General features: G+C 39.4%; 1 protein-coding gene across 1 annotated transcript; it reads left to right on the top strand.

The window, feature by feature from the left end:
- Positions 1–73: 73 nt before the first annotated feature.
- Positions 74–27,916, top strand: TES (testin LIM domain protein). Its single transcript, XM_061373039.1, has 7 exons — positions 74–217; positions 11,485–11,570; positions 19,378–19,630; positions 20,675–21,010; positions 24,409–24,624; positions 25,173–25,331; positions 26,478–27,916. Exons 1-7 carry the CDS (start codon positions 191–193, stop codon positions 26,667–26,669), a joined length of 1,269 nt encoding a protein of 422 aa, XP_061229023.1. The 5' UTR covers positions 74–190; the 3' UTR covers positions 26,670–27,916.

Here is a 27,916-nt window from a genome sequence, read left to right as displayed (position 1 = left end):
GGCGGCCCGTCGGGGGCCGGGCGGGGATTGGCTGCCGCCCTGCCTTTGTTCGGCTGCAGCCACTGCTGCAGGGCAGCGGAAGTTTGAGAGCGGCGGCGGGTGCGGTGGTGCCGCTCTACCACCGTGTGCAGCACCGCGCTACGCCTGGTGAGCCGCCCCACGGCCCCCACAGCACCGCCCCGCTGGCAGCATGGACCTGGAGAGCAAGGTGAAAAAGGTAAGGTGGGGGCTGTCCGCCGAGTTACCTGCCGCGCCGGCCGGCACTCCCTCTGAGGGGAGTGGCTCTCCCCTGGCTCATGTCTGTGTCCCCCTCGTACCACCTTAGTGCGGAGCCGTGCGCTCCCCCTCCCTGCTCTCTGCTGTTCCGTCGCCCTATTTTAAGGGTAGGGGGTCGGTGCGGGAATGGGGAGCCACGACCGAAGCGATCTCTGGTGTGTTACCCTCAAGCGGAACAAAAGGCGTCTCCCCACTCCTGGCGTTAGTTGAGACGCCGCAGTTTTTCCGCAAGTAGCCAAGCGGGTACCTACCCCTGCCTTGTCATGCAAGTAAAAGCACGAATTCCTCCCTCAACCCCCCTGAGGTTTCCTAGTTGTGTTCAGGTATATGCTCTGTGTATTTAGGCGTGCGTGAAACCAAAATTGCCTGCTGCCAAAATGTTTGTGGATATCTGTGACCTTTCATGTGATTAGCTCATTACAAGCGTGTTGTCAGCATTTGTGGGGTTACTCTCCTGAGACTGAAATTTAGGTCTCGTTTTCCTTTTTCATGTTCATATTGACTAGTTTGGAGTCAAACTGGGAAGAAGTGAAGGATAAATAATAGAAAGTTATAGGTAATCTGACTGTATTAGCTCTCCTTCCAAAATTCACCATTTAAGATTTCATATGTAAAACTACTTCAAGTGGGAACATCTCTAAATCTTCTAGTTCTTTTGGAAATTAAATGTAGCACTTGAGTGATGACTTGTTTTAGCAAGAGCCTCTTTGTTGTATCTGTTATGGCACTGTTTGGTAAAGGCAGAAGGAGTTTTGTATGTGAATGTGGGTTAAGTGTGTACATAACCCTTCGTGATGTATAGAAACTAGTAATTTGAAATGCATATTGTATGGACATGTGTGGTTTGTGTTCCTGAATTGTAATATTTAAGGGTATTGTTTTAAAAGTATGCATTTGCGCTCCTCTATACCTGTATGCTTTTTTAACTTGCAGGCTAGAAACTGACTCATTTGTCAAGTGTGGAAGGCTACCTGTTAAGTCAGGCCTGAATCCTAGTGAAGCAGGACAGCTTTGAGTTGTAACTTTCCCCAAGTGATGTCGCCACATAAGATTATCTCGATGAGGGTCCTGGTTTGGAGAAAAACTATCTTTCTCATTCCTTAGTCAACATTAGGCCATCAGTGTAGAGAAGGATTTAGCTAAGTATTATCATTGTTTTTAGAAGGTGGTTGTGTGCACAGGGTTGTTGCCCTTGCATGACCGCTTGTATGTAATGAAAATAAGCTTTTCAATTATTTGTTTGTATTTTCCAAGCACAATTTAGAACTTAAGTTTTATGGTGTCATGGAGCTTGTTCACTGAGCATTTGTTAAACTCCAGAAGGAGAGAGTGTGTTCGCTATTAAATTCTTTCATTTTTGACTCCTGATATTTACTTCATCAAAACTTCTTCAAATTTTGTACCCTGGAATGAATGAAGAAATTATTTACTGGAATGGATTGGAATGGAATGGGCACTGGAGGAACTGGAATGGGTTGCCCAGGGAAGTTGTGAATGCTCCATCCCTGGTGGTGTTCAAGGCCAGGCTGGACAGAGCCTTGAGTGACATGGTTTAGTGTGAGGGGTCCCTGCCCATGGCAGGGGGGTGGAACTAGATGATCTTAAGGTCCTTTCCAACCCTAACTGTTCTATGATTCTACAAATCTGCAATAGCTGCATGTCTTCTGTTTCTATGCTTTAATTTCTGTCCTTAAGCAGCTTGTTTCCTTATCTTTTACTTCGCTCCTTTTTTTGCCAACTCCCTCTTTCTTTAAGGGTGGAAGAACATTCTGAGAAGTTTCCAATCAGTTCATCAAAACTAGTAATCTACTTGGCCTTTAAGAGAAACTTGCTTCAGGTGGAAATGTCCAAGTCAGACTTTTTAGTCCATCAGCAGTAATGAGTTATTTAACAACATGCTGTGGTTCTCACCCTTATCATTGTTTTGCAGCTGGGCTGAGATACTGTAAGTCCTTTTACAAAATCTGCTTGTTGCCTTTATGTTAGCTTTTTGTTTTGTAGTAATTTGCACATACTTACTGCCTGGCAAATGGAGGTAAATGTTAGTGACTAGTGAGTGGCTAACCTGCCTTTTAGATAGGAAGTCCCAGAAACACTGCGCAGGAGAAAGAGGGAATTGGCACAGTCCCCAGATAGGTTGCATTTACCATGTTCTACTGACCTCAAAGTCTGAGTTTAGAAGTTGGTAACTGGTGCTCAGCAGAGCAGGAGTAAGTGAAAGTCCAGTGGAGCAGTGTCTGGTGTGGAGGGTTATATGCTCAGCTAATACTGCAGGATTATTTTTTTTCCCCTGCCCAGAACTGCTAATGTATGACTGTGCAGGGTAATATAACGGGTTCTTTTCTGATTCTAGAAAACTTAAGGGATAAGGTTTCCTATGTGGCATTTCTAAGATTTCTCCAGTTGTCAGTAGCCCATGAGTCCATTCTTCTATTGTGAGCTTCTGCATTGTCTCTTTGGAAAGCTGCTGTTGGCTTTCAAGGAGCTGGTACTGTGTGGGCAAAAAACACGCATGTATATGTGAGCTGTACATTTCTATCTAGGTGTCCAGGTTTCTATGAAGAGAAAAATGCACCTCTGAAATGGCTCAGGTTTGGAGTTTTTCTCCAAAGCTTAACAATTCTCGCACAGTAAATCTGATGGGGATTGCTTCCTCTCCAGTACAAGTCAATTAAGATTCAAACAACCTACTTGTCCTTCATCAGGAAGAACTACTGCCCCACCTGCCACAGTTAATAGCCCATCCTTTCAGCACCAAACAGCTTATCTATTTTCTGTTGTGTGAGAGAAAAGTAGCAGTCTTATGCAACATACCCTTTAAGTGTTAATTCAGCTCACACTTTTGACATAACTTCTGTTTTGTTTCTTTTGTGTCATTGTCATGGTTTAAGCCCATGACAATGTTGTGGTTATCGGCATTGTTCTCAGGCTGAAGTAAAAAACACAGCAGGGCACTAGCTACTAAGAAAGAGAAAAATGACTGCTACTGCTGAACCCAGGACAGTCATGAAACTCATCCGGCCGTCTTCAGAAGTGGTTGGAAGAAGCAGGTCTACTTGTACAGCCAGATGTCTTTTGGTCTGAATCCTGGGTTCTTGACAACCACAGTCTGCAGCACAAACTTTGGGATGAGTTTTCAGCACTGAGAATATGTGCAGAACATATGCCTGTATGCGGAATAATGTGTAACTTTTTTGTGCTCAGGCTATCATCCTTCTTAGAGATATAAGAGGGGGGCAAACATCTAGCCAGCGAATAATGTGGAAAAACATAGTTGCAAGGCCGTCTTTTTAGCTACTATGTGAATACTAAGACTTTAATGTCTGTTAGCATTTCCCTTTAAAGGGGATGGGCAGTTTATTTTAAGACCATACAGTTTTCTCCCCCCCTTTTTTTTTTCTAAGAGGAATGTGATTTGCATTTGAGGATCATGAAGATATCTTTGTATATAAAGAGGTTGCATGACAGAGCTGAAGCCTGAAAACAGCAGCTCCAGCTTGAAAAGTACTTGTGCAACAAAACGGACCACTATTTCTCCCAAATACAATATACACTGTGTTCTCAAACCTTGCTTTGAGGGTATAGGGAAAATGAAGATTTAATGCTTTTTGTTGAAGACTGTTAGAACAAAGTCCTGCTAGTCTGGATTCCTGCCCTGTCTGTCACCTCTGTGAACTTGGTGAAATGAATCAGTAGGTCACAGTCCTGCTCCACAGTCCTGCTGGCAGCATGGTCTCATGCTTCACTAGAGGGAATAAAAGAATCTGGCAGTGAGTGTGTTATATATAAGCTTTCACAGTACAATACTTGCTTTATAAAAGGAACTTCGATTACAGTGGAGTTGGGCAGAGGATCTGGGGGGGAAGAGGTGCAACTTCTCCAATGTGGCATGCCCTCATGGTTCTTTTCCTATGGTGTGAGACTTGGTTTGATCTGTTAGGGTGGCAGCCAAACACCAGTGTTCTACGCATGGCTAAGTCAACAACTGTAATGCTCTTTGATAAATAAATAATGAATATAGTACATATAGGTGCAAAGTCAACTTTTCATGTGTTGCAAACCATGATTTTTACTATCTGCTGGCCTGTGCTTCCTGTTGAGGTCACTGTTTTGGTGTTGCTGCTATGGAAACCCACAACAGTAGAGCTTTCTTTCCCCCCTACCCCCCATGTATAGTAAGATCAAAAAAATGCAATTTTATTCATAGATGAGTTTTGCTTGCACAGAGAAGAATAAAGACAAGTGTGGTGATAAGAAGAGCTGCTTCAGTTTTGTTAACAAAGAAACTGAGTAATTGCTTCCTGCATAAGTTTTGGTGGGATATTTTGGGGTGTTTTTTTTTCCTCTTAAATGCCTTTAAAAAGCAAAATAATTCTTTCTGGAGCACCAAGCTGAATGTGTACCCTGCTGACATGCCTGGATATCAGCTTGGCAAAGACAGCAAAGCTAAATTAATTTTAATTTGGGGGGGGGGGGGGGGATGGGGATGGGGATTTTTTGGTTCTGTGGATTTTTTGTGATGTGGGGTTTTTTTACTGTGGAAAAAGTATTCCCTGGGTGTTTGACCATAAAATATCATGGAATGCCTGAATAGCAGGCCAGGAAACTCTTTGAATAACTTCTAAGCTCAGGTGAAACCTTCTTTGGTATGGTGTAATTATAAGCCAAGTATTAAACAATGAGATGGAAAATTAACTTAGCTTAACTTAGAGTATTCTGTTACTAAAGCCACGAAGATTTCATTCTGCAAGTGTTCCTAGAAAAAAAAAAGAAATGCTTTCCTCTAAAGAAAATAATAATATTGAACATCAATTGTGAATGAAATTTTATTGCTAACAGTTGCTTCAAAACACGTTTGTTGGGGGTTTTTTTCCTCATGAAAGTATGTGCATGTTCTGCAAATTAAAGGCTTCTTCCTAGCAAGTTTACAGGTATAATGGGGTAAATACTACAATTTTAACAGTACAATATATATTCTATTTTACAGTCTAGTTAGGTATGCATGTTTAGTTTACATAGATCTATAATATGTGTATAGGATTTGTGTGTGTGTATATATATGCTTTATGAAGGGTGTGTATGTAAAACCAAAAAACCAAACCAAACAAACAAGCCTCACCCAATATATACATTCTGCTAAAGTGCAGAGTCAGTGAGGCCTGTGGGAAGAGTAAGGCTGTGAAGATGAAAGCTTGTCACACCTCTTATCTGGTTTTAGACTTGGTCAAGTGAACAGGTCAAGGAAGCAAGGAGGCTTCTGTAATGACAGTTCCAGATTACACCAGATAATTCATTGTGTTTCTGGTCTGTTGTTGATTTATTTGTTTAAGTCTACCTAACCCTTCCATTGTGCCTTGTTTTCAGTCTGAGGCTGTCTAACTGTGGCTTCTGAAAGAATTGGCTAAAAAAACCCATGCACTTTCATGCATGTCTTAAGGTACTAATAAGTGAGTGTGTAGATTTCCAGGTCTGCTTCTGAAAACATATTGAAAGATGCAACTGGGCAAGAGCACAGATGTCAAAACAAAATATGGCAAGTATTGTGAAAACGCCTCTGCATCATTGGGTGATGGGTAGTGCTGTATTAGTTTTATAGATGGTTTTATAGTGGGTGTCAGCTGCACTCAAACTTAGCTAGTGCAAGACTGAACTTTGTGAATAAACACCACTTGTTTTATATCCCGTTGATGTATCTTTAATAGCTGTTGGTGTTTTGACAGTGGGCTGTGTAGCAGTGTCTGAAATATTTATATTCTGAGGTGTTTGGTATTTAGTTTAAGACTTCACAATAAAATAAATTCTGAGTACTTGTGTGCTATCATACACTGCTGCAGCTCCTTGATTTATTCTTCTGCCTATCCTGCCTGGATCATCTTTCAGATATTTTTCTTGGATGCAACTCCTTTTTGGCATCCTTTTCTTCCTTATCCAAACTTCTACATTGTAATTCCAGTCAAGTTTTTCCCTAAATTGAAATGTATATTTTAAAAAAGCTAGGACAGACTTGCCATCAATTTTAATAGACATGCTAAACAAAAACGTAGGTATTGATCTTCACTACAGATGAAACTTTTTCTGTCTTCTCATAACGTGCCTGTAGAAGTAGGATAGCATTGTCCAGATATAAACGCGTCTTTTTGTGTGCGTTTTGGTTGGGTTTTGTTGTTTTTTTGGGGGGGAGGAGTGGTGTATGGGGATGTTCTTGGGTTTTGTAGGGTTTTGGGGTTTTGTTGGTTTGGGTTTGGTGATTTTTTTTTTTTTGTTGGGTTTGTTTTGTTTTGTTGGTTGGTTGGGGTTTTTTTGTTTGTTTGTTTATTTTGGGTGTTTTTTTGGGGGGGAGGGTTGTTCATTTTTTTTTTAAATTCTGGGATCATAAGGCAGAACATAGTTCTTCTGCCCTTAAAGTTTAAGTGCTGTAACCGATTTTAATTTTCAGTTCGTGTTTCTCGTCAAGAGATGACTTCTGGTACAGAACATAGTGATACAAGATCAGGTCTTGGTAATAAGGCATGTGTAATGCATGAGATTTCTAACGCGTCTTGTTCTAATGTGTCTCTTTCATATTTTTTTTCATAATTGGTGTTACCTTCACGTTAGAAGTTCCTGAAGTACATTAGGATATGCTACAAATCTGTTCTGCTGTGTTGTATAGGTGCTTTTCTCAAGTTTATATTGGGAACGGGGAAAAGAAAATCACTTGTTGAGACTCTTCAAACATCGAAATGGATCAATAATTAAGTAATTCTGAAACCAGAAGATTCCTGGGATTTTGTTAAATCCAAGAATAGCTTTAGTCTCTTCAAATCTGCCCTTGGAGTGCTTAAGGGCACAGGAGGGAAAGATCTACAAAAAAGGACTGTGTAGAGGATTTAAGTCTGTTCTGGGTCTCACCGTTAATTATCACAGTCCACTAATGACAGCTTTCTTACTGTATACCCACAACTTTTCAAACTCTGGAGGTGTCTCAAACAGTGGAAAAACTTCTGATCTGCCGAGGCTAGGTAATGGTATTGTGTCTTGCTGTCTGTGGCATCATGAAAGATTAATACAGCTTGCCTTTGCAGTGCTGCATGATTCCCACCATGGGCAGGAAGAAAAGGCATCCAAGACCCAAGTTAGTCTCCCCAGTTGGCGGGACTGAGGAGGTGAAAGAAATCTTGTGGGAGGCAGACCTGGAAATGCCAAACAGCTTCTGCATTTTCTAACAGGGTCCTCTTACCTTCTTACTGCTGCACCCCAGGAGCTCCTTTGCAAGGGAGCAGGAAGGTCAGAGCAGCTAGCTTTATTTGAGGGCTGTATTTGTGCTTGGCCTGATGACTTTTAAATGGTAACTACTGAGACTTCCAGTGGTACTCTGTCAGGATACTCTTTGTATTGTTAGTGCCCAGCTGCTTAGTGTGAGAGAAAAGACCGAACTGGACTTCAGTTACTGCACAGTGATAATACTGAGAGACAGTGGACAGGAGTTGCCATGTGAGGAAATTCTGTTTAAACATTCAGATTTTCTTGGCAGCATTGTAATAGGCTGTTTTACCTGCATCTGGACAAGGCCCTGGATAGATAAGATTTCATTGCACTTGCTCTCTGTGGCCAATTGGGTGACCTCCAGAGCACTCTTTCTACTTAAAATAATCTATACTTTAAAAGCAAGTACAGACAAGCTTTAAAAACTACTGCTCTGTCTTATGCTTTAATTCATCCAAGATATCTTAGGGCTTATCTTTGTTTTTCTTATAACTGTCAACAATAATCTTGACTTCTGTGCCATTGCACTTTCTTAACTATTAAAAGAACTAATCCTCCATTCATCACATTAGGGTTTTTTTTTTTTTCCTACTAGCACTGTGAACTGTGGTACAGTTTGCTCCACACAGGGAGAAATTTGTCTGTTTTATCATGTTTTACCATGTAAGAGAAACTGTAGCTGACAAAATATAGTTGCATTTGTATCAGCCTGCAGACTAAACTGGCATCCATGATTTTATTCTTTTTTTATTCTTTTTTCATAGCATTCTGTGTGGGGAGATGTTTAGTGTCTGATGATCTCTGAATTCTGCTGTATTTATAGACAATACTAATTTCAGTATTTGTATTCAAAATTGCAATAAAGTAGGACTTCAACTGTAGGTTTAAATTAGTGTGATTGTTGGACTTTCATTCTTTGTCATGCTCAATAAACTTAAAAGTAAGCCTTTATAATAAGCCAGGTTTAAACAATTTCATCACAACTGCTGTGCCTCTCCTGAACAAGCCAATAGAAACTTGCATAGGACCATTTGGGTTTTTAAGGTGACAGTAGGCTTCTCTGCATGGCTCCGTAATGCAGAGACATTCACCTACTGACACTGGATTCCAGTCTGAACTGAAACAGGTCAGTCCTTCTTTCACTAATTCTTACCTGTAACAATTTGAAATACTTTGCCCTTGAAGTCTATTTAATTTTGAAAGCAGCACAGAATGGATGATTTCAGTCATATAATCTTCTGCACTCAAACTATTCAGATCCGTATTGGTTATGTTAGTAATATCAGATGGCTTTGGAAAGCTTTTGCTGTAAAATGAAAATTAATGGCAGTAGACAGGCAGGGACCTTCTTCTGGCAGTATTTCAGCTGACCTATCTGTCCCATTTCTCCCATAATTCCATTTATGGGGAAAGCTGAATTCCCTCCTGTCCTAAGGCATGCAATCCTGCTCAAGTGCGTGCTCAGCCTGCTCTGTATCTCTGGGTGCTCCAGCATGGAGTTGGCCATATCCTTCAGAAGGTACGGGGAGTAAATGTAGGCAGCTGCAATGAAGCACATTGCAGTTTTAGGCATTCTGAATATCCCTGATTACAGCAGAATTGGCTGCTGAAGAAGAAATAGTCACTTCTGAGGCTGATACTTCCTTATCACTGAAGGAGGTGCCATTACAGGCTCATGTAAGAATATTTGATGTGCACTGACTTTCAGGTAGAGTAGAACTCAGAAGCGCAGAGTGTGCTGTTGTTACTTATATCTGTGTTTTTGGGAAGCGACTATATAGTTTTTCTGTCAGAACAAAGGCAGGGGCTGTGCATCCATCTGGAATCACATCTAATTTGTTTCTCGATGTGCCCTTTAGTTTTCAGCTAAACTTTTTCCAGAAAAAGTCCAAAGGTCAAACCAGACCTTGTATATATTGAAAGGTCATCCCATTTCTGTTTCGCAGCAGGTTAGTTTGGTTTCTTACAGCAGTGCAAACACATTTTTAGTTTAAGAGCTTTTTAGCAAGGATGAACTTAAAAACCAGCCAAACAAAAAGAGGTGATTGTTTTGTGTTTGGTTTAGCTTCCTTTTTCTCTTTAGAGAACATCCTGGCCAACACTTCTTCAAGAGTGCTCTGTGGTTTTCTGATATACAGTGTGCGTATGGCAAGGCTCTTGATTAGAAGACCCCTGTAAATGCCTATCTTCAGTGGAGAAGAATCTATTAACCCACTAGCTTTATGTATCCAATATAGACAAAAATGTAATTTATGAAAGAGAATTGAATCTTTAAAGCTGTGTTTATTTTAGATGCCTACTGGTCTGGCTTCAGGTTAGCACCTATAGCATGTGAACTTCTTTTAAGCCCTTAGGCTCACAAAGGTATGGCCATGATCATAGCAGGATTGTATTTCTTCCAGATAAGAAGGGAAGAAATAAATTAATGTCCCTCTCTTCATCCCTGCAGATCCCAGAACCTTAGTAACTGCCAAAATACCTCTTCTCCCTGAATTGACCATAATCTGAAGGAAATGTTTTGTAATTTCCTTGCAGATGTCTAATGACTGTGGAGGCAATGATCCTTCAAACTGTAAAATACCTTTAAGCATAGTGTTCTCTGCATCTTACGTGTTTTGTGTTGAGCAAGTGGCTTATGAATAATCTTTTCCTTCAATTTGGACAAAACCATGGTGAAGGCCGAGCTGTTTAGAGCCTTGCACATACAACAGTAGTAGTATGACTTCTCTGAGTAAATTGCGAAGTTCTTAATAATAAAACTCTCACCACATCTACTTAACCCTGGCATTGTATTAGTGTTGCCAGAACTAAGATTAGTCAGTTCTAGTTCACATTCCATTCATGGTAAAAACTAAACTGCAGGTGAGCTGTTTCATTTGCGATGACCACCCTTCCTACTGTGCCTACCCACAGGTAACTGGGTGTGCTACTCACATTGCTGGAGTGCTGGGTACGGGTTCCCCTCTGCATGTTGGGCATGTGCCTGCATATCCAACCGTGGCCACAGTTCCAGAGTTATTCACCTGATTTAAGAGCAACATTCCCCAAAGGTTTAAAGAGCATATTCATATAACAGTAAATTTAATGCATAAGTCATAGTGTTTGGGGTCTATTTTTCACCTTCAACTTCCAGTGGCTATTAGTTAAATTTGCTGATGTGTCAATACATTGTGTGGATACCTGGCCTTTACTCTGTGCTGATTTTAATATTCTCTCATATTTCCTCTGCATTATGAATTTGTTGTCTGTCCTTTTAATCTTTTCACAGTTAAACCCTTTGAATATCCTTTATGGTCATTGCTTTTGCTAACTGTGCTGTTTCTCTTTCTCCTTAGAAAGTAAGCTGGTATTAGTCCAGCTGAAACATAGTTGTAAAAGGTATGTTCTGCCCTCGATCACTATCAAAGGAGTCTCAAATATACCCTGGAATATTAGACTAATCACTTACATGTTTTCTTTATTCCTATCAGATGGCCAGGTTAGTGCATATAAATGTGGGATCTGTTTACATCTGGATCTCCTGTGTTCTGCCAAGTCATACTACAAATCACTTTGTCCTGGCAGCTGGATTAAATGTGCTTTGACTTGAGGTATTATGGCCTGGCTTCCCATGTTTTCACAGCCACAGACCTAAAGAAGGACTGCAAAGAATCTGCTGCTTCCCTTGTGTGAAGCTTGCAGATCAAGCCAGGCTGGGAAGACAAATCACTGAAAGAATACTTGGTTTTGGCTAGCACTAACTTTATGCTTGCTAGTTCAACGCTTTCAACAGGCTTGTGCAAACACTGTCACTTATGTGGGTACAACAGAAAGGTGAGTGGACCCCAAAATATTGGTCTACCATAATAGCCAAATGCTTATTCTTTTACTTAGTTGTGGACTGTAGATTATAAAGACAGCAGTAAGATCTTTCATGCAGCATATTTCTTGAAGCTGACTGTAATCATCTTGCTCTGTACACAGATGGGCTTGGGCCATGAGCAAGGATTTGGTGCCCCCTGCTTAAAATGCAAGGATAAGTGTGAGGGATTTGAGCTTCATTTCTGGAGGTAAGTGACACCAGATGTCTCCTATGCTTTGACTCAGCACTGCAGATCTTGGCACATCTATGCAAATGTGTAAGTAACTGCTCTTGTTCGCTCTTTCAATTAATCTGTTCAGATGCTTTAAAGCTGTGTCTAGATTCAGGGCCAGGGCTTCTCAGCTGCATTATAAGAGTGTTTAAGTATGTAATCACTTAGGAGCATACATTTCATCTGCGCTGAAATTAATGGTAGTGCTTCTGCTGAAGCATTTGCTTTAGCTTAATAAACAGTTGAAGCAGGTTTGTAATAACATCTCTGTCCTTACAGTAAGAGAGATGACAGGGAAGAAGTGTGCTTTATTTCAGTAATAAAATGCTTTCTCGGCTCCTGATGAAGTAAGTAAGCTTTGATCTGAGATTTTGGGCAAAATTCTTATCTGTGTTGAAACTTTGTATACTTCTGCAAATGACTTGGGGAGACAGGGTGAAGAGGTGTCATAATTCAAGTAAGTTGGATAGTACTTGCCCTTGGACGATGCACTGCTCCTAAACCAACACCAGTTGGTAATAGTAGGACTAAATACTCTGCTGTGTTTGTTCTATGTTATTACTTCTGTAGAAACTTTGTTAAGACCTTTCTTTTTTTAGTAAAACAAGACGTATATATGTTATACAGTAATATATATAGCTAGCTAGCCCTGTTCACTGATTATACTTTAAGATGTATAAGGTGTATACTGTAAGATGTATACTGAAGGTGTGCTTTAAGGTCTAGCTTAGTGATTCCCATTGTTTAAAAAAAAAAAAAATTCCTCTCACAGGGAGCAGCCTGGAAAAGGACATAAAAGTAAATAAATAAATAATTGTTAATACTCTAGCACGTGCTAGCAATGAAAATGATTCCATTTCACCAGTGCTATTTAGGTAGTCATTACCGTATCTGCAGTAGGGTTTTATTTACGGGGCTCTGTGGGGTTTTTTTTATGGTAGTCTTCACGTTCTACTGGCAACAGGTGCAGGAGACACCTAGGAGATTTTGAATTTTTGCCCAAGTATTTGGCTGCATCTGTGACTCAACTTAGAAAATAAACAGGCAAACAGTCCACAGCAAAATCTTCTGTAAGTTGGTAAGGGTATAGCTTCTTGTTACGTATCTGTAATATGTAGGTACAGAAACAGCTTACAAATAACAGCATGAGGCAAGCAGTGCTAATACACTTCATAAGCATGATCATCTAAAGATAAAAGGACTCATTAATTTATGGAAAGATAGTAAAAAAAAAAAACCAACACAGTTAATGTGTATTGTAGGTATTTCAGTAAAATGTAATGTAGGTATTTCAATAAAACAGAGTTAAAAGAGCACAGGATTAAATAGTGTTTGTAATAGTAAATGTGGCACATACCTCAGAAACAATTGAAAAGTTAGCCATTGAGGCAGTTCAAGAATGGGTTAGAAAACAGCTGCTTCTTTAGCAGAGCTGCTTCTGGGGACAGTAAGGGTGTGAATCTGAAGTCTGAAATCTGTTTTTTATAAACCGTTCTAAAGGCAAATATATATTAATGTGCTTTGCATGATAGAGAGATTTTGGAGAATCTACAGCTTGAAGAGGAAGGGGTGGATTCCATCTGTTTACTTAGTCGTATTAGCCTTAAATCTGAAACTCTATTTTAATTAGAAGCAAACTATAGTACAAGTGGGCAGGGTGTTGTCTTTATCCTCTGAATTATCAAAATCAGTTAAGGTCTAAAAATCAGTTTCACTATTACTCATCTGTGAAAGGTAAGTGTTGAAATGGGGATTGTAGTTAGAGAAACTATTGTACATTATGGGGAAGATTAACTGGTGGGTTGACCCCAGCCGGCAGCCAGGCACCCACAAAGCTATTTGTTCCCTGTCCACTCAAAGCATGGTGGAAGAGAGGAAAGGAAGAACAAAAATGAGAAAACTCATGGATCAAAATGAAGTTGGTTCAATAGATGAAGGAAGGATAGGGAGCAAGTGATGCAAATGCAATCATTCACAACCTCCCACCAGCAGACTGATGGCTGGCCAGTCTTCACACACTGTCTAATCTGGAAATCAGAAACCCTGCCCTTCATTCTCTACCCCTGTATTATTGCTAGAGCTTGACATTAGATAATGTGGAGTACCCCTCTGGCCAAGTTGAGCCAGCTGTGCCCTGTCCCAGCTTCTTGACCACCCCCAGTTTACTTGCTGAAGCAGTGCCAGCATCAAAAAAAGAGGCAGCCTTGACACTGTGCCAGAAGTACTCCGTAATAGCAAGTGCCATCAATGCAGTTCTAGCCACAAATTCAGATGGATCCAGTACAGCGAGGCAGCAATTGTGTTTGCAGGCTGTGGTCTTGAGGGTGACACTGCCCTCTCCTGGCGGGAGCTAAGGAGCTTCAGCAGGTCACATAATTATTGTTTTGATATGTAGCAACTCTACTGCACCTCAAAGAGCTAAGATATTATTTATTTCTGTAGGAAGGAGCTTCAGTTGTGCCTTTGGAGAGTCAGACTGGAGAATGCACGTGGGGAAAGAAAATCAAGTATACCTATTTAGTAGCAGGGTTTTACATGGAGTTGCTGCACTGTTCTTTATACTGGGAGTGTTTGGAAAATACCTCTTCTGGGCCAACAAGTATGCTTTAAGCACTTCATGCTATGATTCTTGGCACAGTGTGTGGGATGGTTATATAGGTGCAGAACTGTTAATTTAGGCTAGTATAGAAATGGTGGTAAACAAGGCCTTTAGTAAAATTTATTCCTAAATTTTGAAGTTCTGAAAGCTGCAGTGTTGCGAGCTGAACACAAAATGAATACAGCAAAAGCTGCGGTCTACAGAAGCAGCTGATGAGTGATTACCTGCCTTATCTCCTTTCAGACTGCCTGATAGCCTCCACAGAATTAGCAGGACAGGCTGGCTGTAAGAGTCTGCTCCTCCAATACATGTTTGTTCTTTGGATACGTTTTTCCCACTAGAGGGAAGTGTGGGGCAGGAGTCAAAAGCTGCTAAAAGCAGGAGGGAAGATTCTGATTTATCTTTGTCATGCATATACCGGAAAGGAATAATTCTCTGATGTGGATGCCAAGATATTAAAAAGCTTCTGGAGGCAAGAATCTTGGGCTTGGGAATGACTTATCAGCATCTGGCTTCTCTGCACAAATACAATCCCTGGAAGGCAGGGAGAGTTTGAAGTTGGCTTTAGTATTTTCTAATAACACAGCTGACAGGCAAGTACCGAGGCACAGTTCAAAGTATTTGCAATTACCATAGCTGTATGAATAGAAAGAAAATGTAATAGAAGGAATCATATAAAGAGGTTAGTCTTCCTGTGTGAAAGACACAAGCCTCAGGACTTGCCAGGGATTTGTTGAGGGCTTCTCTGTGCTTGCAGCTGCCACCTCCTGTCACTAGGAGCCACTGCAAAGCCAGTGTAGGAAGGGTCATGATCCAGCTTAATTTTCCTCTCCATACAGCAAAATGTAAAAAAGCAGGAGTAGTAGCTGACATTTTGTTTTGGAGAAGGAGCTTGAAGTCTTTGATACCTGTTTTCAGTAGATGTCCAAGACAAAGGAATTCACCAGCCTGGGAGAGAAAGTAAAACCTCTTTACCTTCTTCCTCTTTCTACCCACCCAAGGTCTGGAAGCAAAGTACTGTCTACTAATTCTCTGAAACGCAACTTTTAATTCCACAAATTTTGAAGCTTCCTCATCTTCCATGTTTTCAATGGGAAAAGCTTGCCATATTGATGAGATTTGACTGGAGGAATATTTCTGTCCCCTACTGAAGTCCTGAGAGCTCTAAATACAGAAGCAGGGTCCCTAATACCTCTTTCAGTAGGTGTCTTGCTGAATGCCCTCAAGTGAAGGGAAAATCTTTTTGACAATGCAGATGGGGACAAGAATAAATTCTCACTACCTGTCTTCTTGATAGAGTCAAAGGAGATAGTTCAGTCTATGCATATACTTGTGTTTATATACACACATCTGTGTGTGTGTGTGTGTGTGTGTGTGTGTGTGTGAGTAATAGCAACTGATGCTCCTGGCACATGTGGAGTGTTTCAACCATAAGCTATCACACAGACTTGCGAAGTGTAAATGTGAGGTGATGGGACAGGGTCACTTCAGTAAGATAGCTGTATTGCTGTTAAAGAAATGACCAGCTGATCTATTCTAAGCAGAAGTAATTGGCCATATCCCTTCGGCAGAAAGGACAATGACTAATGAACAGGACTCTGATGTGGAAGCTTAGTGGAAGAATGTACGACTAAATTGTAAAAGGTACTATGTAGGAAAGGTTGTGTGTGTTTAAATGTCAAATGGGTACATTTTAGGGTTGGAGATTAGTCAGGAAAAGGGATTGTAAATCAGGACAGGAAACATTTTTTGGCTGGTAGCAATGCACAGACATTTTCATGTGGCTGAGATCCCGGGAAGCCTTGGGGAGCAGTGGAAAGGGCAACAGCTTAGCAGATTATTGCTACTGAGATATGCTGACATCAGTAGTGACTCAGCTTTCTGCACATTCTTCCTGGATTTTTTTCTCCTGCATTTGGAGATTTAATGATCCACAACCTCCAATGCCAGGGCCACTACACTTGCAGTTTTGTAACATGGTCCCTGTAACAGCTCCTTGCAAGGTCTATGTAGGCAAAAGGTCATTCACTTAATCTTGAAAGAGCAAAGAGATAACATCAAACTGAAAGGTACACACTCAAATTCTTATTTAAGTAAGTTTGGAGTGGGGGGAGATTAGTGATATCTCATTCTTTTCAATTATAAACAGTAGTTCCATGACAGCTTTCACAGTGGGACCCTAGAAGGACCTGAGGACAAATTCTATGCTTGTACTCTGTTGCAGCTATGCATTTATCTGTTAATCAGGATAACAAAAAAAAATCACAGACACTGGAATTAGTGAAAAATGTTAAGTCTTCAGTGAGACCGAGGATGATAAAAGCAAGTGCATCAGAGTGTTTTCCTAGTTGGAAACAGAAAAGGGATCTCAAAGCTGCTCTGCATTCTGAGAGAATACTAGTAGAAAATAGATAAGTCATTTCATGATGTAGCATAAGCAAAACCAAGGTGCCTTGTGGCTTTTCCAGCACGTGTGAAAGTCTTGGAAAGAATTCCAGCACAGCTTGTCGTGGGTGGTCTAATCTTAGCAGGCTGTCAATGCAGTTGGATGCTGTATAGAGCGGGGAGAGCTGCACAAACTGTTATGCTGCTCTTGACCACAACAACATGAATTGTTCTTACTGAGAACTGGTTTGCAAGTTCTGGACAGCTTGCATGAGTTTGAGCAGTTTACCTGAGAATGCTTGTTGACCCATATTATTAGATTACATCCTATCAAGAAACAATACTATTGCTAACAAATTAAACTGAAAAATGGTGAAAATATCTAGTAAGTTATTGTTCAAATGGACTGTCAGAATTCAAGATGCCTGTGTGCTATGAGGCATGTAGCGGCATGATAGTCATCATAGAACTGCATGATGACTGTGATATAATAATGAACTAAACCTGCAAAAATAAAGTCTGTTTCTGTCACCTCATTTTAAATCTCAAAGAAGACATCATGGAGAGTTGTTAACAAGGTATAATCATATGTGCACCTTAAAAGGTAAGCAGAGTGAATATAAATTGATTTATTACCGTATTAAATATTCTCTGAAGTATTAGGTAGGTAAAGGATTCATCTAGACTGATGCTGACGATTTAGCAAAGTTTGATGTTGTAATAGTTTGAGATGCATAGTACAGCATCTAGGCTTAATGGGCAATGTTAGTTCATGGTTGAATGTTTTCGTAAACTGTGAGATTGCAGAGTGCTTGGTGTTTACTGGGTATCCAGATCCAGTATGAGCTTTGAAATTCTATGTCTTTCCTGTCGCGGAAATGAGTTGGAAGTCATGCAAGCTGTCAGACAGCCCACGCTCCAGTTACTGAGCTCTTTAGGTTTGTGTGTCACAAAGCAGAGTCTGTTCTGCCTAACATTCTTATTTTGTTTGTTATTGTAGAGTGGCTTAGAGGGGCTTATATCTATAGCAGAGTTAGCTATTTTTGTTTGGGGTGGGCTTCATAACTTAGGTTACTATAACTTATGGTTGCTGTATAATCACATGACCAGAGCAGCATTCATCACACACACTGAAATGATAGTACCCCACACTGTACACACTACATATGTATACCAGTTTATCTTTGGGGCTGGCTGTGTGCTGCTTTCATGGTCAGGTATGTGCACGTCCTCTGTTCTTCCTTTACCATCACTTAACTTGCCTGCTATAGTCACAGCTTGTACTTGTCATGTACCCATTAGGTGTCTTAAGATAAGGTATGTCTTTTACCTTTAAGGCTTTAGAAAGCAACAGGTAGAACAATGTTAGAGTTCGATGGGCTTTGGCAAGCAGGGTTGAGAAGCAGTTTATAGGTATGTTTGTTATTTCATGTGTGTGAAGGATAAATAATGGGATAAAATATTACTCATTCCTCTTCAAACTCTAGAGATCCAGAAGGTTGATCTGTTTTGTTAGGCTATAATAAGAACCTTCAGTTATATCCAGCTTCACTAATTTGCATGTACTGTGTTTGACTGCTTTGAACTACAGTTCTGGGGAAGCCATTAAGAAATAGTAAACTAGCTTGTCTAATCCACCTTTCTGTTTATTATATGTGAATTGTTTAATTATGCTTAAGGTAATAAATTGCTATCTAATATCCCTTATTCAAATGAGTTCAAATGTGTTATATATGAAGAATAACATTTGTATCTAAGTAAGTAAAGCCTTCTACCTTTTAAGGATATTATCTGTGAGAATTCCTTCTATAGTGTGTGCCAGAGGAGCTTGACTTGGTTCAGAGCTGTTTGAAAGACTTTGTACAAATAAGCCTTCCATTTTTTTCATCTTCTTTATTAAATGCTGAACTTTGAACAGATCTTGGTGCAACTATACTATATATATGGCTGTATGGTGGGGTTTTTTTGTTTCTAGGAAATATTTGTTTCTACTTGATAGTAACCCTGTGGTAACCAATTATCATGCGTACAGTGAATATGAAGAAAATAATAGTGTGTGTAACTGAGCATATAAAGAGAATCTGAAAGAAGAAAAAAAGTCCAAATAAGTGATTGCTGGGGGAGGTGGTGTCATATTGATGCATTTAAGTTAACTCATGGGTGACTAACCATAGTAAATCTGGTAGGCAGATGATAACGGACATGTACGTATAGCATCATGTTCAAAATGCATTAGCATAGCTGACTGATAAATATCTGATTGCAGTCCCTGCGAACAGAGATGTAAATAACAGATCAGGAGACATAAGGAATATCATAGAATCATAGAATCATAGAATAGTTAGGGTTGGAAAGGACCTTAAGATCATCAAGTTCCAACCCCCCTGCCATGGGCAGGGACACCTCGCTCTAAACCATATTACCCAAGGCCTCGTCCAACCTGGCCTTGAACACTGCCAGGGATGAAGCATTCACGACCTCCCTGGACAACCTATTCCAGTGCCTCACCACCCTAACAGGAAAGAATTTCCTCCTTATATCCAGTCTAAACTTCCCCTGTTTAAGTTTGAACTCATTACCCCTTGTCCTACCACTACAGTCCCTAATGAAGAGTCCATCCCCAGCATCCCTGTATCTTGAAGATGTGTTTGACACATTGCAGAGTAACTTGTATGTTCTCTAATGAAAGCATTAAAAACAAGGCTTTGGGTTGCCAGTGATGTTACTACACCTGCAGCTAGTGTCAGATGTAATTTTCAGCTGAGACTGTAACTTTGTTGCTGTTCCCATAAATTTCAGGAAAATATGCCGCAACTGCAAATGTGGCCAGGAAGAGCATGATGTCCTCACGAGCAACGAGGAAGATCGGAAAGTGGGGAAACTCTTTGAAGATACGAAGTACACGACCCTTATTGCAAAGCTGAAGAGCGATGGCATTCCCATGTACAAACGCAATGTAATGATACTGACTAACCCAGTGCCAGCCAAGAAGAACATATCCATCAATACTGTGACTTATGAGTGGGCTCCTCCTGTTCAGAATCAGACACTTGTAAGTCAAAGTCACTACTTCATATTCAAGGCAGGAGTTGATGGGAGATAAAAAGAAGTAGAGCCTACTGGAAGGATAAGTTTGTCTGTTGTAGTTGTCTTCCTTGTAGATAGGATTATGTGTTATCTATTAAGCCCCTAGAGCCCAATTTCTCTAACCTGCTATTTGTTTGTTTTAGTGAAGTTGAAAAGTTTGCATGGAGTTTGGGCTTAAAAGAAGAAGCAAGGGGTAGGGGGGAGGAGGAACACACCACCCAACAAACTAACCACACAACAATTTATGTCATTGTTTAAAAGCTAAGGGAAACACTCGGTCTTGCATATAGCTTTTACTGTATATGGTAAGAGCAAGATCAGCGCTGACATCTAAAAGATCAACTGTCTTCCAGTATGTTTTCAGCTAAGTAGATGAGATGGTAGATAGCCTTCTGAGGATTTTGCTTCACTTTTCAAACTTTGATTGCTAATTTACTGTACTACAGTGTTGTGTGATCCATGCTGGACTTACATTATCTCTGACCTACATCTCAAAATATCATTTTTCAGTGAATTAATCAAACTTTGTTCATCTAACTCAATGATTACTTTAAAATTCAAAGTGGTAACTGAATGTTGTCCTTGCTTTACTAAAACTAGAGCTTTTTCTCTTTATTTAGGTAAAATTATTTCTTCAATGGGCTGTGTGCCCCAGGCAGACTATTTCAGCTCCACTTTTTTTAAAGCTATCCTGATGGTCGGTAGCTTTAGATAGCTTTGAAGAGGCAAGGTGCTGTGTAAATGTTATTTATTCTGAGAAGTAATAGCTCTGTTCTTCATGTTGTAAAATGTTTAAAAGAAAGCCTGTCTCTTACTCTGGGAAGAAGCCAGTTAATTCATCTGCATCTTCATCTACTGTGTTTTGGGAGCTAAATCTTTATGGAAAGAACCTTGTTTTTGACAAATTTGACTGTTGCTAACAACAGTAGAGATTTTAGTCACATGTTTGCCTAAAAGGATGGGTATGTAGTTGAAGTGGCATCTTAATGTCTAATTCCTTCTGGTTCAGGCTAGACAGTATATGCAGATGCTACCAAAGGAGAAGCAGCCTGTTGCTGGCTCAGAAGGCGCACAGTACAGGAAGAAGCAGTTGGCTAAGCAGCTGCCTGCTCATGATCAGGATCCTTCAAAATGCCACGAGCTCTCCCCCAATGAAGTTAAACAGATGGAACAATTTGTGAAGAAATACAAAAATGAGGCACTCGGTGTAGGAGACGTCAAGCTCCCTGGTGAGGTGGAAAGGAGAGCTGCTGACAAGAGCAATTTGAACAATGGTGACAGAGGTACCTCAGCTGCTGTAGGAGCAATGGAGGAGAAGTCCCCAGATCAGAAGACATCTCAGTATGTAAGTATGAAAAAGGAACGATAAAGCAAGAAGGTATATTACTATCACAGTGCTTTCTCTGGTCATTTAAGTCCAATTAACTTGTTTGTGAACTTAGAATACTGAAAATCCGGGGAGGGAAAGAAGGAACTGGAAATCCTGAATGCGTACAGAGAACCCTGGTCTCTAACTGTATTTAGTATATTGCAGAAAATAACTTCCTAGATGACCTTTTCATCTTCGTTGCAAAAGCATGCTTGCTTAGAGAGGTAGTACAGCAGGGTGTTTTTTGCAGAATAATAATCAAGAAACTTAGTTAGTCTTACAGACTAATTGCTACGCTTTCATCCTCTTGAAAAGTTTAGTTTAATTTTAGAAGCTCGTTTTCTCTCTTACTTGGAAGAGCACCAAAATTACCCACTTGACAAATCACTTAAACGAAACTAAGAAGTAATATAAAGTAACACCTCTCCATGTGCAACAAGCCAAGCCATACATCTGTTTCAACTAGCTGCTTTTTCATATTCATTTAATATTGTTATCTATGTTTGTCTTTGGCATCTGATTTCTGCCTTGTAATAGCTAAACAAAAAATAAGACATGTAAAATTATCCAGTCTTCATTGGTATTTCTAAAAAATTGATATTTCTATTGATATTTCTAAAAATGCCTTAAAGCATTTCTGACGTAACTTGCTAACTTCTGTAGTGCATGTCTCAGCTACCAATTATAAATAGAATATAGATGTAGGATACTGAAGTAACATTATATTAGTTTAGTGAAGGTAAACCTTCAATTTAGAGTGGCAAAATCTCCTATAACTTGATTTCCAGAAATGTTGCTATTATACATAGGAAAAATTATTTGTCTCCAGCTTACTTACAGAAAATTAATGTAGAAGTTTTAGACTGAGATAAAAATTTGCTTGTTAACATGATTGTAGAATAGGGTATTCATTGTTATTGGAGAGTGTGGAGTGATGGTTTTTGATACTTTTTTTTTTTTGGTGGTGTGTGTGGTTTTGGGGGTTTGGGTTTTTTGTGGGCTTTTTTTATGACACAGTGTATTATGGTGTCATTCATATGGGAATATAAAACTTTTACATTTTAGCTTTGAACATGCTCCTTTACCTCAGTCAGTGATGTGCTGTGCTGTTTGGTTATCAGTAGTTACTTTCTAAAATTAGTTACTCTGGTTTTGCTGCTACCTTGTCATGGAGATTCTAAGATACTAAATAGTTACTTTATCCTGGCTTGATTATGTTGCTGTCATTTTGTCTTAATGCATTCTCTCTTGCTGGATCACTTAGTTTCACCACAGCAATTCTTCGTTTACCTCCTTTAGAAGGTCCTACAGAAGTTCCCTGCACTGTACCCTGCTGGCCAGCTGTCTTGGACTACGTCAAGTCAAGGGCAGGAGGCATTCTGTCCCCTTGAGTAATTGTTTCAAAATGTGCTTCACTTCTACATTACACCTATTTATCACTTCCAGACTTTTCTTAATCAAGCACCTGAGTATGTGTCCTACTTTTTGGGCCAGGCATATCTCATCACTGTGATGAATTAGAGGCTTAGAAGTGTTTAATAGTGCAAGTGAACATCTGAGTTGTTTATCTGTTGTTAGCTATGAGTTTATGTTGGGCAAAAACAGGATTTAGGTATGTTAAAGCATGTGACTTAGTCTCAGCTATGTGCTGTAGCATTATCTCAACTTTTTTTTTTTCTTTAAACAGCTCAAAATAAACCAATATGGAGAAAAGCTCTTAAATATCTTGCAGAATAATTGCCATTCTTGTCTACACTTGTTTCTATCCATTAGTTCTGCATCTTTGTTCTCCAGATTTTCTTGTACATTGCCTTTTAGACTGAGTCTGAAACCTGTATTCCTGCAGCTGTGCTGAACAGTCTCTTGGAAAAAATATTTTTTGCTATAGGAATAGATTGCTATTCATTTAAACCTAGTTTTAAGCAGTCTCTTGGAAAAAATATTTTTTGCTATAGGAATAGATTGCTATTCATTTAAACCTAGTTTTAAAAACAAATAAAAAAAAACACCACCACAAATAACCAGGTCTCCACTAGTAATAATTGCTGCTGTGTTTAAAACAAACACAAATCTATTTTGCCATGACTGAAAGCTGAATAACAAATTTATATTCAGCATATTTCTTCTTATAAAGAAGCAAAGCTCTTTATACGCCTTTTAACCACCAAGGCTGAGGGTATTGCAAGTGGTAAATAAATGAATCAACTTGCCCTCATCTGGGTCTGTACAACTACTAAGTCTCCCAGCTGACTCCTCGTGGAGTGTGAGGTCTAAGTTACAAAGAGAAAAAAAAGCTTTCTGTACATATATATTTTCATTTTCCCTTTCATTAGTTCCCCTTTCATCTTGTTCCAAGATGTTCTTCCTCCCCTTTTGATGTCTTTGTGTGTACATTTTGAAATTGCTTGTCTGAAATGAGTGTGGCAATCTGATCAATACCCTTCTCAGCTGAGAACCTTTATATGTTTTTGGTTTTGTGGTGTGGTTTTTGGTGTTTTTTTTTTTCTTTTCTACATACTCACACAATTAAAAAAGCTATTTATGCTGGGCTTGAAGTGATGTGAATCATGGAGAGAACCTTCCCAGGGCATTCAACTGAGCCCACAGACCAACTGGAGTTCAGGAGATACCAAATTGGTGATTAAACTGTAAAGAAATTTTTTTTTCACCTGTGTTTTTTGGCTTGATGACAGGACCCTCTTTGTGAGCAGGAGTAGGGCAGAAGATTTGACTGTGGGCTTTTTGGAGCTATTTGTAGTGTAGCTATGTTCATAAACTTTATGGTCCCTTTTCCCTACTCACTGTTCCCATCCCAAGATCGTTACTCGCAGACTGTTGGATAACAGCCATGAGTGACTAGCATCCCTAAAACACAGCTTTACATAGAATGAGCTTGCAATACTCACTATACTTTTTGTCTTGCCAGTAATGCAGTTATGTTTTGATCTTCTTACCACCTACAAGTACAGCTGTTCTCTTGTCATGTGTTCTAGTCATAATCTAGTTGGTTATCTTTGATGGAGACTCCTTATTATTCTCTCCTTGCTCTTGAGTCTGTAAGGCTTATAGCACATAACATGAATTTTAATTGCCTGAGCTTTTTTAAGAACTGAATTCTACTTGCAGGAACATAAGTTTAGGGAACTACAGTAATCCATTTGAGAAGTACTAGTGCTGTGTCAATAGAATGTGCATTGTCTTGAATTGCTTAGATAAACCTGTAATGTGGCATCATGCCACACTACCCCCTGATCATGGAAGTAAATTAGTGCATCAATTTCAGCCTGGGAAGGTGAAATTATTAAATGTGTTGGTAATATATAACTGCTATAAATGTACCTTTTCAAAATTCTAACTTGGTAACATCTTTCCAGTCCTGCTATCGCTGCAAACTGATCATGAAAGAAGGTGACCCAGCTGTCTATGCAGAACGTGCTGGATATGACAAATTGTGGCACCCAGCTTGTTTTGTCTGTTGCACCTGCAGTGAACTTCTAGTAGACATGATTTATTTCTGGAAGAATGGTAATCTGTACTGTGGAAGACATTATTGCGATAGTGAAAAACCTCGCTGTGCTGGATGTGATGAGGTAGGAAATATCCTAGTCCTTTGTTTCAGCATACAAGTTTGCTCCCCTCAGAACTATGATTTCTAATAAAGCATTTCAGTGTAGGGAGATCATGTGCCTTTATCAGTTTTAGCTGATTGTACTTGCAAGGAACTGAAACTGATATAGACATGCCACATCCAGGAAGACCCAGTTTGTTTTGGCTTTCGTGCAGATTTTATGTGGCCCAGAAGGTAGCATGTAAGCGCAAATTCTTCCGTGCTCTGTTACGCAGTTTTTTTCCTCATAAAGGGCACTAGGGGGAGCACTTTACCAGATTACACCTTGTGCAGCATACACAGAACAGCCTGCCTGGAATCTTTGGCCATCTCCTTTCTCTCAGCAAATGAAACGTAGGCTTTTGGGAAACTGTCAAACAAGTGAACGCTTTTGGTTTTGTTATTGAAACAATTTGAGATGGTGGAATTTCCAGGAGTTCCCTGGAAATTATGAAGCATCCTGAGGGTAGCTTTATTAAAGGAATACCATTCAAATGCATGCATTAATACTTGTTTATATCTTCCTCATAGCTAATATTCAGCAATGAATATACACAAGCAGAAGGTCAGAACTGGCATCTGAAACACTTCTGCTGTTTTGATTGTGATTGTGTTTTGGCTGGGGAAATCTACGTAATGGTGAATGACAAGCCAGTCTGCAAGCCCTGCTATGTGAAGAACCATGCTGCGGTAAGATCTGTACAGACGTGTTGGTGCTGTGAAGGAAGAGGAATGTACCTCTATGGAGCTCGAAGCTCTTACTTGCCCCCAGTGTGGGAGTATCTGAAGAATGTAAATTGAATGCAAATTTAGGCTCAAGCCAATCATCTTTTTTCCCTTTGGAAGAAAAAAAAAAAAAACAAACAAAAACCTTAAAAGCAGACAAGTGTTTTGTCAATTCATAAACTTGAACAAAAGCCACTGGCAGGGTGGGTGAAGGGGAAGGCTGTTCTGAAAGTACCTTGAACTTCCCTAGCGGTGAAGCAGGATTTTGTAATGGGTCAGCTGGAAGGCTGTAGTGGCAACTGCAACCTAGGTACTTTGTTTCTTTGTTCTTAGAACTGTCTGAGTTATAAAGGAGAGTGACTGACAGAGTCAAGCTAGAAGTTTGGGTAAGGATGGCAGTTCTTGATTCCTAGTTATGTGAAGAATTTTGAGATGATGGTCCGTTCATATCTACCAGTTAACTACCTATCAGTCAGGAGTTCAGTATAATGTGCATCTAGACTGTTTATGTAGTTAATGGAGGGATAACCTATTGTCTCTAGCTGACAGTTAATAATTTTCTGAGGTAGGTATGAGGATTTATCTTTTGGAGAGGCTTTTTTTTTTCTTGAAACTTTAACTTAAATTTAACATTCTTTTAAAACATTGAGATCTAAATGATAATTTTTGACAACCAGATTTTAAAATTAATTATATCTAAGACTTTCTAGGAACATTTTTCTGGGATTGCTTTACAGCTGCCAGTGCACAGGAAGATTTGTTATCTCTTCAGATATACAGGTTATAATATGTGGAAGTCTGTGCTGTTTGGCGTGACAAGTTTCTATCATTATTTGGGCACTGGGAAAGCATAACCATGATATAACTGTTCACGTTTAGTCCCAGAAGCAACTAACTTCTTGTGTGCATTTTACTTTTTTTTTTTTTTTATATCCTTAGATGCATTCTGATCAGAAACTGCTTTAAAAATAAAATAAAATTAAAAAACTTATTTCAAAGTCTTCTTTTAAACACCTGTCTCTCTTCTCCAAAACCACTTAGGAATTCCAGCTTTTATGGGGCTCTAAAGAGTATGTGTATGCTTCATTTTGGTATTTTTTTCCTGAACAGATCTGCCAAGGCTGTCATAATGCTATAGATCCAGAAGTTCAGCGTGTGACATACAACAACTTCAACTGGCATGCTACGCAAGAATGCTTCTTGTGTTCCTGTTGCAGCAAGTGCCTAATTGGCCAGAAGTTCATGCCAGTGGAGGGGATGGTCTTTTGCTCTGTGGAATGTAAGAAAAAGATGATGTCTTAAGAGAAGACTTGCACAGAACCAAGCATTGCTGTGTTCCAAAGGCTCTTGTATTTCTACTGTAAAATATATAGTATCAGGGCATTTAAAGTTATTGAAAGTGTTAAATAACATTTTCCCAAAGATTTTTCTTTTTGAATGACTAAAACTTGCTATGTAATCTTAATTTTTTAAACATAATACTTTCTTTTTGGAATATTGTTCCTGAGTCTTATGTCAAATGACCTTGTATCCCAGAAATGTAAGAAAAAAATATTATGAACTATATACACTTTAAGGGAGCTCTTCACCGTGAAGAATCTTTTTGCTTTATCTTGTCTAATGGAAGAAGAAAATGTGAAAATGCTCCAATTCTTCTTGTATTATAAGTGTAACTCTTCCACTTTTGGTTTCACTAATTTATCATTTTCATAGTTTCTCTGGTTTCATCAAGCACTTTAGACAAAATGATCAGCTTTACAACCTCATACAGTTTTGCTCACTAGACTTCAAGTATGCAGGGAGAATGTAGCTTAAAAAAAAGTTCCCTGTAATTGTTTGCTTGTTGACACATAAGTTCTGAGGGATAGTAACCACTGTCACATCTAGTTTGTAAAGTAACTCTGTATCAGCAGAAAACTGCTGGTTCATGTTTCTCTTATAACCGCTCATTGAAAAGTTCTTATTTTACAAATATTGATGTCACTTTACAGATACTGGGCAGGAGGAGAGAAAATATAAGAGGAGGTGTTGCCCAGGTTTAAAAAAAAAAATAAAATCCACCAATGGTAGTGGGTGTCACTCTTATCCTTTCAGAAATGGCCTCTGGTTTCTTTCTTTTAATGAATGTTGTTCTTGTAAACTGTGCCTTCTATCAGAGGGACATGGCTCACAATAACATATGTATTTCCAAGAATGTAATTCTGCAAAAGGATCATACTTAAGCTTTTGATTTGTAAGCTCTTTACCAAAGCAAAATGAGTCTTTTCCAGAAGGCTTCCAGAACTTGAGTGGAAAAAAATCACAGCTGTGTATTAGATTTGTTTACTAGATAAGCCAAATGTGTGGTTCTCTTTCATTTACTTAAGAGTTACAGATCTACAGTGAAACTTGTTAGCTAACTTTGTGCCAAACAGTGAATGGAGAGTCTTTGGCCTAAAGAGGAAAAAAAAAAAGAAATTTAAAAAAATCTATGCAAATTTTATGTTCAGCTCTTAAGTTTTATGGTGGCTGTATTGTAACACTTTACAAATAAAAATTAGTGGTGTTCA

This window comes from Neopsephotus bourkii, unplaced genomic scaffold (assembly GCF_033783945.1).
Source record: "Neopsephotus bourkii isolate Nb327-2 ecotype Australia unplaced genomic scaffold, CSIRO-AGI_Nbou_v1 NB_1624, whole genome shotgun sequence".
Lineage (NCBI taxonomy): Eukaryota > Metazoa > Chordata > Aves > Psittaciformes > Psittacidae > Neopsephotus > Neopsephotus bourkii.
The sequence above is the reverse complement of the archived record's forward strand: the minus strand, read 5'-3'. Positions and strand labels throughout refer to the sequence as shown.

Coding starts and splice junctions, on each gene's coding strand:
- TES (XM_061373039.1), top strand. CDS start 191: ATGGACCTGGAGAGCAAGGTGAAAAAG. Junction 19,631..20,674: donor CTGTTCAGAATCAGACACTT/GTAAGTCAAAGT, acceptor CTTCTGGTTCAG/GCTAGACAGTATATGCAGAT. Junction 21,011..24,408: donor ATCAGAAGACATCTCAGTAT/GTAAGTATGAAA, acceptor ACATCTTTCCAG/TCCTGCTATCGCTGCAAACT.